We start from the raw sequence: 15,092 nt of genomic DNA, 5'->3' as shown, positions 1-15,092 counted from the left end.
GAAATGTCATACGTAAAGAAACTAGCATGTAGTAGAGACTCAGTGTTTGTTCCTTCCCTCCTAAATCATTTGATCTCATGAAAATGGTATTATTTTATAGAGTACTATCACAGAATCAGTAGCTTCTCTTAAAAATATAATGTACCACAGCATTTTTACAAGTAAAGAAAATAAAATAAAAGATGAGAAAAGCCCTAAAGTTGAATACGAACAGGAACAAACAGACATGTTTATCAAGTTGGTAACATAATTGCACAGTAGGGGAAAAAAGAGAATTAAACCTTTTTAAATACAGCTTAGACTATATACTATCAGTGAAGTATATTCTAAAAACAATAAAAGCAAGGAAATCTTGAATTTTGCTGGTAATGGTTTGGGTATAGTAATTCTGGAACTTGTGTGTTTTAGGTTTAACAAATGAATAAATATTGCTGGGAGTAGGTTTTCCCAGTAGGAGAAAGGAGCTATAAACATGGAATGGAATAAGGAGAGGAAGAACTCTGTGAGGTTCTTAAAAAACTGAATTAGCAATAAAAGCATGGACTAATGATTTTGTTTTTTTTTAAATAGATGAGTGTATAATATGTGTGCATATATGTATAGGCCTAGAAACAACACCACCCTGGGCAATTAGCACAACTGATCTTGGTTTCTAAATATCATTTGCCACTAAAAGGAATTAGGGTTCCTGGGGAAAATGGCGGACTCCAGAGCTGTGTAAATATAAGCTTGGAGATCTTACTGTGCCAGAAAGTAAGGATGTACTCAAAAAGTAATGGGGACATTTCAAAAAGATACAGAGGGAGAACATATGAGTATTAAAATGAATAATGACAGGAATGGATATAACCTATTGAACAAGAAAATGATTCATGAGTATATACTAATGCAAATAGAGAAATAAAATGAAGGAAGGAAAAGGAAAACTCTTCTTTGCAATTAATGTCATCCAATGAATCTAGAAGGAATTGTCGAATTAGGAAATCACCATCATATACATAATAATTGTTTTGGCAAGAATCATCAGTTAATGCTAAAATCATTGGGTGCAGATCTGTTGAAGAACAGGATATTTGCACAGTTTCAAACTATCTTCTCATCAATATTTATTAACTGCAAAGGTAGAAAAGTACACATTTACATTGGAGAAATCTGGCATACACCAGTTTAACCAGATGATCATAGTTAACATCCTCAGTATTGGGACAAACTGATACCACATGCCTCCTAAGATGATGCATTGAGAAGGACACAGCATCTCTATGTAGTGTTCTTGCCAACTTCATAAACTGAATCTGATCATAAGGAAGCAACCAGACACCCCAAATTTAATACATTCTACTATATTACTGCTCTTTGTTTTTTTTATAACAGTGTCACAAACAAACAAAAAAAAAAACCAGAGAGGTTGAGGAACTGTTCCAGGCTAAAGACATTGGATAACTAAATATAGTGTTCGATCTTGAATTTTAGATTAGTGGGGAAAATGACTATAAAAAAGATTTTTGAGACATAAATGTTAAATTTCCTAAATTTAATATATAGTAGTTATTTAAGTGAATGTTCTTGTTCTTAGGTGAAATGAACTCAAGTATTTAGGGGTGAAGATGTCTACAATTTACTCCCAAGTAGTTCCACAAAAAAAGTATGAGTGGGGTATACAAACACACTTAGAGAACAAGAGAGAATGAAAAAATATGTGGCAAAATGTTAACAATTGCTTAATCTAGGTAAGGATATATGTATATGAATGTTTGTTGTACTATTCTTGAAACTTTTCTGTGAGTTTGAAATTTTTCAAAATAAGTCGAAAATAAAGCAATTTAGAAAACTCAGAAAAACATAAAATAGAAAAAATATAATCTCACCATTCAGAGGTAACCTTTGTTTACATTTTGGAGTATTTCCTTCCATTCATTTCTGTGATATAGTAGTAGGCTTTGTTAAATCTAAAACTCATCTCAAAGTAGTAAACATTTGCCCTCACACTTAAAATAGTAATAATTTTTTTTTTTTAATAAGGAGGAATGTACCTTTCTTGAGGCATTATTTATTTTCCTTCCAGGAAACTGGTATCCTTGGCAATGTTCTTTCTGTTCTGTTCATGTTCTTTACAAGATTAAAAGGCAGATTGCATCTAAAACTGTATTCTAAGTTAACTGAAAATCAGTCCAATTTGAAATAGTCTTCACTGATTATCATGGCATAAAGAACTTTCTGGCACTATTTCTGTTTCTGATGGCATTCAGTAGGCCTCTCATATTCAGTTAGCCATCTCAGGAATGGGGAAAATCAATAGACTACTTTGTTTATTTTTTCATTTTCATTCTTCATATGTGCATAAAAAATTTGAAGCAGCTGAGGGAGCAATACTATTACTGGCTGACTAAAGGAAAGAGTCATCTCACTGAATATTTCCTTGGCTGGAGTAAACTTGAAAATTAAGGGTTTACTAGATATTAAGGGGGAAAAATATCTTACGGTTCAACGATCTTAGCCTTTTTAGAATGTATTTTACTAGAACATTCATCTAGATAAAAGGAGTACATTGCTCTCTATTTTTCACATGATGTGTGCCTAGCATAGAGCCTGATGCATAGTACCATAAATACATGGTATTTCCTATGTGCCAGGTATCGTTCTGTGTATTACAGATGTATTTCTTAACCTCAGCTGTCTGTATTTTCACTCAGTTCTCTGAGACTTCTTGCAGCTCTCCGGGGCTTAATGATTTTAGACTACTTTCTAAAGACCTCTTTCATTTTGATTATATTTTTATTATCAAAAAATTTTTACTGCTCAAAAGCATTAAAAAGTCAGAAAAGAGGAATGAAAATTCCTCAGTGGACTAGAAGAGGAAAATGCTTATAAGGAAAAGAAGAGAAATCAGTATTAGTTACTAAAGTACTAGTCATTCTGCTAGGTGGTTTTCACATAATTGCATTTAATCTGCACCGTAAACCTTTGACATGAACAGGATTATCACAGATTTATAGCTGAGGAAACAGTTGCAGAAAGGCTGATTACCCTACCTAAGATCATACCATTGCTAGGTAGTAGAACTGGGATCAGGACCCATGTCTGTCTGGTTTCAAAGCCTGATTTGGTTTTGGTTTTTCCATTATACATTGCTGCTTTTCTCAACTAGGTTTTCTGTTACATGTTGAGTTTTAAACACAGTGGATGAGTTTCTTTATATCTCTCCTTCACCAGGCTTTTCCGATGTGGATCACACCTATGCTCAAAGAACTCAGCTCTTTGACACCTTAGTAAATTTCTTTCCTGACAGCATGACTCCTCCTAAAGGCAACCTGGTGGACCTCATCACACTGTGACCGAAGAGTACCTGGACAGAAATGGAGCACAGGAGTCTGCTTTCAGTATTCTGGATTTCAACTCTATTGACTGACAATTAGGCTGCAGTGACTGAGGACTGCACCAGAATTTTGAAGGGATCTTTGCTGTCACAAATTTTAACCCTCGTCCTTCACACCTGACCTCAACCCCATAGTCCTCATCCCATTCCGAAATTAGGCTAATAAAGTGAAATTGGTATACTTTCCATTTAAAAAAATATATATATATATATATATTTTATTACTTTAACTTTTAAGAATTCATGAGTATAAAAGAAAAAATCAGGCAGTCTACCCTTTTCTGATTTTTATTTCATTTTTATAAAATTGGGGCAAGTAAGCACTGTTCACAGACTCAGTGCTACAAGAATTGGAATTTTGTTGTTGGGTTGTTTGGCCTTTCTTCTTTCTCCTTTCTTCCCATTTCACTTTATCTTGAATCACACAGCTGCTTGTAAGTGATATGTATCATTTGTTTACCTCTTCATTCTTAACAGTATATAGTTCTGTAGGGCAATTGATGTATGTTTAAGTGATATATGTGTCTCTGTTGACTAGAGTCTTGTATTACATTAAACAGTAGGAGGAACAGAGGGCTCTAATTTACGCTCCTTGTCATAGAACTAAAAAGTGAAACCTGAGATTGATCCCCACACTTATCTGAGATTGGTATATAGTATTTCTATAATGATATATTTTATAGTGGCTATTACAGAGCTTTGAGTCACAGAAACCTTAAACTGAGGAGAGAATATAGTTCAGAACCTTTAAGAGCCACTCTCAAAATTACCAGCAGGAGGATTCTAGTTGTGATTAGCATGTTCATTGATATCTTTGTAGTAATTTTGGAAGAAAATGACTCTTTCCCCTGCTAGAGCTGTGCAGGACCAGGGCTTCAATTTCTTCCGTGTGCTATCTGTTTGTAGCATTTTCATTTGGGAGGATGGGTTCCAGAGCTACGTTTTTGTTTATTTTCATACACATTAGCTCCCTACATCTGCTTCTATATACTGATATTTTAAAGAATAATGGTTTGTAGTTTTCCAGTGGAATACAGCTGACAGGCATTTCATTAAACAAATAGACCAGGCTTTTTTAATGGAGAAAAAGAAAAATAATGGTGCAAATATTTTTTACTAAACTAAAAGAAAGGCAGATGGGCTTTTCCACTGTTCCTTTTTTTGTGAGGAGTGGTGGTATGTATTGTTCCATGAGGTGCTGTGGAATGCAGCATAGGAAATTTAAACCTGGCCAGTGCTTACATTTGCTCAAAAAGTGTGCTGTATGCAACTGATACCCACCATGCTTAAAGCAGGCTAAGTATAATAAATGTCCATCAGTCCAGTGGCTCTTCCAAGTGAATGACTTCAGAGAATTTACTGTGTCCCCGAGTAGCAAGATTAGGCCTTACCAAAGAAAGAAGAAGTTGAATTGCACTTTTGAAAAGTCTCATGTATAGGAATGAGACTTTGAGGTCCCTCTTCAGTCTGTCATTATTGCATGGTTTCTCGTCTTTGGGGGAAGGACAGAAGTATATTTGTCCTACTTCTAGGCTTGAATCTTGGGCTGCTTGGCTTTCCAAGCATCCCAAATCGATCAGTAGTGATTTATTAAACAATTAAATTTGTTTCTTACCTTGTGAAAGATATAGTACATAATTCAGTAAGTACCAAGTTGTGTAGCTGCAGAATAACCAGTTGACTTTACAAGTGAGCAAATAGAATCTACCTACATACTTAGGCAGTTTCATTAAAAGATTTCCTTGACAGTCAAGAACATAAAATATTAATATCGCTAATATTGTAGCCTATTGAACTCATTTCATGGAAACAGCTTGATAGGAAAGAACTTGATAAGAGTTTCTAAATGTAAAAGCTCTAGTTTTGCTCACTGTGAATTCTGGCCCTTCAAAAACCATAGCCAAATGAAATTCTGCTTCCCTCCACCATTTTTTTTTTTTTTTCTCACGGTACGTGGGCCTCTCACTGTTGTGGCCTCTCCCGTTGTGGAGCACAGGCTCCGGACATGCAGGCTCAGCGGCCATGGCTCACGGGCCCAGCCGCTCCGCGGCATGTGGGATCCTCCCGGACCAGGGCACGAACCCGTGTCCCCTGCGTCAGCAGGTGGACTCTCAACCACTGCGCCACCAGGGAAGCCCCACCATTTATTTTTATAGTGCTTTTTTGGGTCATTTTTTTCCGTTCCTTAGATTCCATATTTGGAGGAAACTCAGTTCTTGAGCTCAGTGATTTTGTTTGTTCTTATTTTTCTCTGACTCTCTACTGGTGGTTTTCTAAACATGCTTGTTCTAATTTCATCTTTCCTCACTTTAAGTGGAACCTTTTCCCTTTTCTTCACTTACAGAATTTTTTTTTTCACTAACATGTTTAAATGGGGTTGAGTCATAGCAAACTGTTTAGTGTTACTTAAGTGACATAGACTGTATTTAGGAAGTTATTGACTAGGTAAATCAAAATTTGTACCCTGGGGCTTTAATGAGGCACTGCTGGTAATGATTGCAGGAGAATATAGGCTTCATTTTATCCGTGACCAAGATTGACACATTGCTCACTTTCGACATCAGAACCCTGATATGAAACTTGTTTATATATTTAGTGAGGAGCTACATGTATTTCCAAGTATTCCAGCACTGTATTATAATTTAATTTGGTATTTATATACATTGTTTAAGTAGCCAAATATCTATGCTTTACTACTTAAAAATTATTTCATTCTAGCTTAGTGAGCCCCAGATTGAAACACCTGGTTTTAGATGCATTAGTTAGTGGGGTACAATTTGCTCAGTGTCATTATCCCTAGCTTCAGTTTCATCCCCATTTCTCCTTTTTCCAGTGGAATATATTATTCCAGAATATAAACTAGAAATAATTTAAACTAGAAGTAAACTAGATCTCTAACATTTTCAGTGCTTATACCTCGTGAGAAATTAATTATCTGATTTGCAAGATACTTTGAAAATGCAGTTGCATTTTGTGGAATGACAGAGACCTCATGTGGCCAGCTTGATTAATTCACATATATCAATCTGTGAAGCAAAAGAATTCAGATTTGGGTGCCTAACTCTGTGCTAAAGCTGACAGTATTAACCTTTAGCAAGATTGTCTTTTCAGACCTGGTTTTCATTAAAACTGACTTATCTATGTCTAATAAGTAAAAACTGATAGAAAACATTAGAAAGTTAATACACTGATTTATCAAAGAAAAGCTTGTTGGCTTTAGAGCTCAGTGATTTGTTTAAGATTGTAAACTGCATTCTTTGGTGAATTATGTCTTGAATATAAATGGTTTGCTAGCTTATCTTTGTAGTGGATCTTTTCACATCTGCCTTAAAAGTGCTATTTAGAGATACATTAACAGAGTTCCATGTAATAAAACCGTTTTAAAATCTATAAACAAAAACTAGTTTGAGGTACTTAATCATTGGTGAGAGATTGAGAATGATGTTTAATGAATCAAAAAGCACTTAGAAAGGAGTATGTTTCTGATTTTATTTTCTGAATTAAACTCAGTGTCATGGAAGGAGTTACCCTATAATTATTCTTAACACAATATGAAATTCATTGGGTAATTGTGGGTCATTTAATTTTTTCCTGGGTGAATGTTGTGTTAACTCTAGCTGATTGAATGTTGCAAAGCAGTTGAGAATTATGGTTTGAAGTGATTTCTATGAGAGAGGATCATTACAATGTGTACTTTAAGCAACGTCATCTAGCTGTAAAAAATATACCCTTTGTAACCCTTCTTTTCTTAAAAAATACATGTTCATATGTAATTTCGTCCTTTTGCAGAAATTCTGGCCTGAACTTTCACTGTTTTAAATTCTTAAGATAGTCCTTAATCTAAGATATGCAGGCTCCCTCAGGAAAAGTTCATAGTTATTAGAGGGGTAATCATAGAGGGTCTGCATATGACAGTAGTTGTAGATTAGATCTTTGGGTTCTTTCACTCAAAATTTTTGTATTCCTTATTAGTCAAATAACATTATTCTTTTGTGATTTTTCACTCTGGCCTACATCTCCCTGTGATTTGTATTAATGCTGAAATGACATTGGCTGCCCAAAACTTCTAGTCTAGAGGTGTTTCAGCTGAAGATGGAAGTTTCAAAGTTTGTTGAAATAGTTAGGAGCCACCTAGATCAGCTGAATGACGTTGCCACCGTTTGTTTTGATGGGGAGGACTCATGATTGTAGTTTATTGATTTCTTCACAAGATGCTCTTTTTATCTTTCAGAAAAACTGCTATCTTAAGAGATTTTATTTATACATAATTTTTAAACCTTGATTTCTTCCTATCCCACAAATACTGTGAATTGTTTCCATTATTTTTTTATTTTTCTTAGCTAAATCCTCTGACAATAGATTTATAGCACTTAACCTAAGGAGTCATTAGAGGTTATGGTAAACCAGGTTTTCTCGTGGGGCAGAGAGAGATGCCCTTGTGGGAAACCATATCACTATGTGTTTTCTGTTAGGTAGAACTCTAAAGTTATAGATCTTGAACTGGATCCCAATTCAGAACTTAAAAACCTGAAAATCAAAGGGTAGTTCTAGTTTATCTTCCACAATAGTCATTATTTGGAAATAAGATTTACAAATATATACTGTCATGTCCTCAAACACTGCCTAGCTTGATTGAAAACAGAATGTTATGTGGATGTTATCTGAGAGCTATAGGGTCAACAACAAAAAAGGGGGGAAATGTTTAGTAGGGAAGTAGACCAGTTGTAAGACATCACTTGTAATTATGAACTAATTTGTCTTCTTTTTTACCTTTTTATCTGCTGTTTAGTCTCAATGAATTATTGTACACAATATTAGACATTTGTACACAATGTTCTGTTTTGCCTGTCTGTGGCATTTTCACTTCGAGGTATTGAACCTCAGGAACAGAGCTAGTGAGGAGAATGAGGGTATGTTAGAGAAGGAAAAATAGGAGCTTTTTGCTCATGGATTTGAAGGTCCACAGATCTAAATGAGAAAGAAAACTCTTCATTTCTAACCCTCAATTAATTTAAAGCAGTGCTGAGAAAACTATCAAGAGGGATCAAAGCTCAGTTCTGAATAGTCTTTGGAAAGCAGCATTTCTTGGTTAGTTGCTTTCCTCACTGTCTCCCAAGTAGCTGATAGAGATCTGGAAACAGAAAACCCAGTGTAATGGGCTCTAGCTCTTAAACTAGGTGAGCAGTTTCTTACGTACAGCCAATTCCTTGATAAGGATTCAGAGGGAAAACCAGCAATAAAACATTTTAACATGCAGTTTTTGGGCTCGCAGGGGACTTGCTTTTTCATGGAGTTTAAGCTCTTGCTGCAACACAGCTCTGTACCATCTGGGATGCTAGCATTCACAGCGGTTAGTTTGGATATCTGAGCTGTCTGCCACGCAAATACTAGCCCAAGGAGATCATCATCCTTCAGTTTCACTCAGTGCTTAATGAATGCCAAATTAATTGGCAGGAAGGAAAAACACTGTGTGATATACTGAACAGGCCTGTGTGCATGATTAAGGAGTTAAGTAGCCAATTTTGAGCTTAATTTCTCTCCTTTATTAACAAATCTCAAGAAAGCCTTTGTTACAATTTAGCTAGTGTCATTTGGTTGGTGTTCATTTTCTAACCCTTTAAAATAGGAAGAAAATTGTCATTTCGTGTTTAACTTCTAACCCGTACAGAATTGAACTGACATCAATTTAGTTTCCATGTTTTAAAATAAATTAATTACACATAATCCAAAGGGTCTCTGTTTGTTCTACTTTTCCAGGAAATACATGAGTTCTGGGCTTGGCAGTAGAAGTATTTAATAATTTTGGCTTATTCTTTAGGTTTCCTCCACATCTGTGAAGTGATTAATTAGAGAAGTTATTTAGAATAAGTTCAATTCCATTGCAACTGGCAGAACTTTATAAATTCATTTTGCAACAAAGGAGAGGATCTTATACCATCAGGACCATGCCATCAGATTTTGGCAAGTGACTGTTTTATCACATTGCCTTGTAGTTTGCTATTTTTTCCTTCTTAAGATAAAAGGGGGAAAACTGAGGACAGAGATGTATAACTTTACATTTTTTATTTTTTATATTTATCTTTTTGTTTAACATCTTTATTGGAGTATAATTGCTTTACAATGTTATGTTTCTGCTGTATAACAAAGTGAATCAGCTATATGTATACTTGTATCCCCATATCCTCTCCCTCTTGCACCTCCCTCCCACCCTCCCTATCCCACCCCTCTAGGTGGTCACAAAGCACCAAGCTGATCTCCCTGTGCTATGTGGCTGCTTCCCACTAGCTATCTGTTTTACATTTGGTAGTGTATATATATCAATGTTACTCTCTTACTTCGTCCCAACTTACCCTTCCCCCTCCCTGTGTCCTCAAGTCCATTCTCTACATCTGCATCCTTATTCCTGTCCTGTCCTTAGGTTCATCAGAACCATTTTTTTTTTTAGATTCCATATATATGTGTTAGCATACTAACTTTACATTTTTTAAATTGCCTACGTTAGAAGTCTTAGGGTACTTGCACCTTTATAAAGGCTTAGCTTAATTTTACCCGTACAGATTAACTATACTTGTAAGAGCACTGAATACAAAGTTATGACATATTAAAGTAATTGTCTACCCAACCCCAAATTTGATAGTAGGATATCAAAGTCCAAAAGTTTAAATGCAAGTAGTCTTCTATGGGGAAGGTATATGTTTTTAAAAGTCATGCACATGGTCTCCTTTTTGAGATATTTTTTCCTTTCCCAGAAAAATGATTTTGGTGACCAGTTGTAAATTGATTTCTCCCTCAATTGTAAACTACCCATTTAGAGAAATAAAAGTGGACTCACTTTCTTTCTTTCTTTTTTTTTTTTTTTTTTTGCGGTCCGCGGGCCTCTCACTGCTGTGGCCTCTCCCGCTGCGGAGCACAGGCTCCAGACGCACAGGCTCAGCGGCCATGGCCCACGGGCCTAGCCGCTGTGCAGCATGTGGGATCCTCCCGGACCGGGGCACGAACCCATGTCCCCTGCATTAGCAGGCGGACCCCCAACCACTGCGCCACCAGGGAAGCTCAGACTCACTTTCTTAAGCATTACATTTAGCCTGACCAAGATATGCTGTGATTGTGTTATTCAAGCCAGCTTGCTTTTTTGACTTGTCATAAAATGTCTTTTGAATTGAATGAATTAAATAGTATAGTATTAATTTTATTTTATGTATAGCTCAATTTAGAAATTGCAAAATAATGATATTTTTCTATGAGCAGATTCTTTTATAGAGATAGGTTTTTCTTTTTAATGAGATTTCTTCCCTGTCACCACTTCAAAATCTATGTACAGCTGAGTGTGCAGCCTTAGAAAAAGAGTACAGGAAAGCTTAGGGCCTCCTTTTCTTGTGTTGTTCTTGGCAACAAACATGATTCCACCTTTTCAGTGGAAAGATGGGGTGGGTCTGTGTGTGTGTGTGTGTGTGTGTGTGTGTGTGTGTGTGTGTGTGTATACTTATTGGCCTGAAATTGAGATCCCTTTAGGTAGAGATAGATCCTCAAAACCAAAGTTGGACTGCAAATTAGGTTGAGGAGGAAGGTACAGCTCCATTCATAGCCAATAGAATCCGTCTGTCCTTCTGGGTCTGCTTATTAACGCTATGGATAGCTCCTTCTGTTAGAACATCCCCTGGACTGGAAACATGGTGTTACAGCAACCAGCTCATCTGAAAGTTGGAGAGTGTTAAACATCTTTTATGGGACTTTTAAATAAATAATAACATTTATTGATTTTTGTGATTATAAAAATATGTTTATCATAGAAATTTAGGAAATTACTAAGTGTGAAGAAGGAACGCCACTAATATTTAACCGGTGAGACTTACTCATTTTATTTTTCCTGTCTTCCTTCTGTTATCCAACATGGTAAAGGCCAGAAAAAGTAAAAAAAAAAAAAAAAAAATTTTGACACAGCCATTCCTCATTGTCTGCAAGCATTTTTCTCTACCTTTACTATATTCCTTTAAAGCATTGCCCTTTTCTAGACAAACAGTCTGAAAATAATTCTGTTGATATGTATCTCTTAAGCCTAAACTATACATGTAAGATACTACCCAAAAGCTATAGGGATCTGCCTCGTTCAGGTCATTGGAAATTTTATCTCGAAGATTAATTTGAATTTTTAAGCCCTTTATGCACCATTATAGACATTTGGAGCATATTCATACCCATGAAGAGCTTTCTGTTTAGATGGACTTTTTAATATAACCGTAATTAAACTCACACCTAAAAAGGATGAGGTACTTTTCAAAGGCCAAAGGAAAAGCAGAGAAGAGCAAAGTAAAACAGATGAAATGAACGTAAGTATATAAATAAGGAGTCCTTGAAACAAGAGTTCCCTTACTGTGCTTAGCAAATGTCTCTCCAAAAAATGTATTTCTCTGGTTACCAGCTAAGATTTAGAGTTTTATATTTCATGAGAATCCTTTTCTTAATATGTGAAGGAAAAAACTGCAACCTTTCAGGGTTCTACTCCTTCCTTTACCCTCCTCTTCTGTATCCTCAAGTACCAAAATCAGAAAGGAAATCATGAGGGAAATCTGAAACAGCTGGCATAAGCTAGTTGTAGTTTTTAAACAGAAATGTTTTGGGGCATCAGGTGTCCCCTAACATCATTATTGTTCTAAGTCATCGTTGGGCTGTGTTGAGTGTGTTCCATAATCTTCCCCATTCCCCTCATGATCCTCTCTGTTTTATCTTACTTTTGCCCTATCTGTATGGACTTTTTATCTTACTTTTGCCCTATCTGTATGGACCTTTTAGGGTTTTGTTTGTTTTGTTTCTTAGTACAAGTAATGTTCTGATCCCAGGTTTGGTGAATGTGTTAACACTGCTTTGTGAATAAATAAGTGATCTGCTGAACAATTGCAGTTGTAGAATTACGTTGTATGTAATGTACATATGGAGAAAGAATGTATTTTGTTCATTTTCTTAATAAAAAGTTATATATGGACACTACAAGATGTCCCTTGTGTTTCATAAAACTACTTTTGAAGTCAGCTTTTTAAATGTTTACATACTTTGCAGTTAATATTTTTCCCTCAAAAAATCGTGACTTTTATTCAGGCAAACAATATGTACTGTAGAAAGACTTTGTTTTCTTTGAGACAGTGTTGAAATAAAGAAGTTCTGGTGGATCTTACAAAGTTTTTAGGAGAAGTTTCCATTTTTAAAGAGCACTGGTAAGTGACTTCATAAAATGCTGTTTTCTTAATCTGCTATTAATGACCAGTCCTATTTTATCTGTTTTGTAAATTTGGACTTGTGTTTCCCAGGTTTTCTTTGAGGGGGGACATACCTTGTAGGTTAGGAACTAGAAGAAAAAACAACTGAAATAGAAAATTAATTGTAGAAAAGATAGTAGAGAGAACCTGGAGGTGTTTCAGAGATTGGGAAAATTCTGGATCCCTGTCCCCAAAGAAGGAAAGAAATTGTAAGGGCTGAACCTTGAAAAAAATAAACTCAGAAATATGCCAAACAAAGATAATTGATTGTCCGGGTTGAGTTGTGTGAGCTTTCCAGACCGACTCTCAATAACAAGGAGCTCTCCTCTTGGCCCTTTTCATCTCCTGATCTGATTTACATATTCTTGGCTTTGTGTGTGACCCTGCATTCTGCAGTAAGTTAGTTGTCAAATGATTTTATTCAAAGTATTCAAAGTTTTCTCACTTTACAAATCAAATAATCCATCTTACTGCATAGCTTTCATTTCTAGAGTGTGCTTTGAGCATGGCCCACAAGTAACATTTCTTTGTGTTCAAAACAGGAAAACGATGTGCAGTGATAAGGTAAGGAATTGGCCTTTCCTGGGTTAATCCTCCAGAGAATTAACTCAAAAGGATGGAAATGTGGGTCATCACCTCCTCTCCCTTGATGTATTTGTCATCTGGTGGGAAGGGAGCAATAAGCAAAGAGGGCTTTGTATTTAACACAGTTGAGATGCCAGCTGCTCGCACGTCAAGTGAGTGTGACTTTCCTCCCATTGGACTCTCACCTAGGAAAAGCAAAGGCCGTCAGTTATATCTTTTCCCGAAACATTACAAGGAAGAAAGAGAGAAAAGCTATAGGAGAAGTGGTCTGGCCACCGCTGTGCTAGTAAGTTTGATGTTTGGCAAAACCTAAAAGGGGAGATTAGAACACTTGGTAATGTCTATAGCACATGTTGTATACCTGCCCTCTGAACTTGGGCTGTAAGGATGGGTAACCCAGGGCAGGAGTCAGGAATCCTAGGCTTATTTCCACATCCACCAGTGACTTCTGTGTAGCATTGGGCACAGTCTCAACCCCTGTGCCTTTCTCTCAATTTTAAGTAAGTGTTGGCAGCAGATCCTGTTTGCTAGGATCCCAGTGACTTTTTAATCTATAAAATGCCAAGGTCATTGAAAAATAACTAGCCATCTCAGTATCATTCCTGTTAATTATAGTAGCCAGTCCTATTCTTTATCTTTTGACCTTGGAATTCAAAATAAATATGTGGTTTGGAAGGGAGCTTGTAAAATGGGGGGTTATGAGTGACAGAGGCATAACAAATTAAAAATGACAACTGAGAGTGCCTCTTGGTTGGCAGGGCAGGGAGCAGGGGGAATGACCTATTCAGGAAAAGAATGGAGTCTTAGGTCTTTGTGACCATGATAAACTGTGAGTCATTCTCTTCTTAGAACAGTGTGCTTCGAGCATGGCCAGAGGCCTGCCTGAGTTCCTGGTACTTGTACTCCTTTCTGTATCCTTGGCATACTCTTGAAGTTAACCTCAAAATACCTCTGGCCCACCCTTAAGGATGTTAACTGCTTTCAGAACTGCTGTATAAAAGGAAAATCATATTGTAACAGTAGTTGCATTCTATAAACGTACTTTGTTGTTAATGGAACTCGAGCATTAATGTGGTGTTGAGAAGAGAATGTAGGACTCAAGAGGGAAAAGATGTAGATTCAAGGCCTAGCAGTACCATTTAGGTAGCTGTGTGATCTCAAAGAGAATCCTTAATCTCTGTGCCCAATTTCCCTATTGGTAGAGCGGTGACAATTCCTAAATAAGATGTGTAAAAATGTTTTGTGAACTGTAAGATGCCAGGCAAGAAGAGACTGTTGTATACCAACTATGAATGTGGACCAGATTCACCTGACGGTTTCCCTTCTGCAGGTCGGGAATGATAAAGTTTTCTTCTTGCAGTGCAGAAACATGTCAATAGATAATACCACCCCAGGAGATGAAGAGAATCAGAATCGTCTTTGAGCAGTTCCTTTCTTGAACCTCCTTCACTATGTCTGTAGGTAAGGGACACGCAGAGGCTTCTTCTGACAAGTAAACAGATCCTTTTATTCGCATAACAGGGCCAGAACAGAATCGTTTATTTTTTGTATTTTTATTTGCCTTGTCTCTACACCAGTGTTTTCATACCTGATCAGGGTTCAGCAGCCCCCTTGGGATCTTTGGTGGTGGGTGAGTCACAATTTTATCTGAGGCAAAAGTACAGGGAAGGAAGAGGGTAAAGCATTGGTAAAACTGTTGTGAGGGAAAATGAGGCCCTTTCAGTTACGATCACTAGAGCAGCCTGAGATAATCTGGAGAACTTGTAGATCCCCTTTTTCCTTTCAGCTTTCATCCTTCTCTTTTTGTGTCTGGACCTGCATAGTTAAGAGGCATAACTAAGAGCAGAGGTTGCTGCACTGTGTCCTCAGGGGCTTCAATG

At 36.6% G+C, this 15,092-nt stretch overlaps 1 protein-coding gene across 4 annotated transcripts in view; it reads left to right on the top strand.

Moving 5' to 3' along the window:
- The window catches only part of MKLN1 (muskelin 1), a gene marked incomplete at its 5' end in the record, with an annotated part of 355,190 nt that extends 345,614 nt beyond the window's left edge, over positions 1 to 9,576 (top strand). For all 4 annotated transcript variants that reach the window (XM_082661471.1, XM_082661472.1, XM_082661473.1 and 1 more), the window contains one exon: positions 3,214 to 9,576. In XM_082661471.1, the coding sequence (XP_082517597.1) occupies positions 3,214 to 3,335 (122 nt within the window). In that variant the 3' untranslated portion in view covers positions 3,336 to 9,576. The remainder of the gene's footprint in view (positions 1 to 3,213) is intronic.
- Between the last annotated feature and the right edge of the window lie 5,516 nt (positions 9,577 to 15,092).

This window comes from Grampus griseus, assembly GCF_964374135.1.
Source record: "Grampus griseus genome assembly, chromosome: 9".
Taxonomy (NCBI): Eukaryota; Metazoa; Chordata; class Mammalia; order Artiodactyla; family Delphinidae; genus Grampus; species Grampus griseus.
This window is presented reverse-complemented; position numbering and strand designations above follow the sequence as displayed.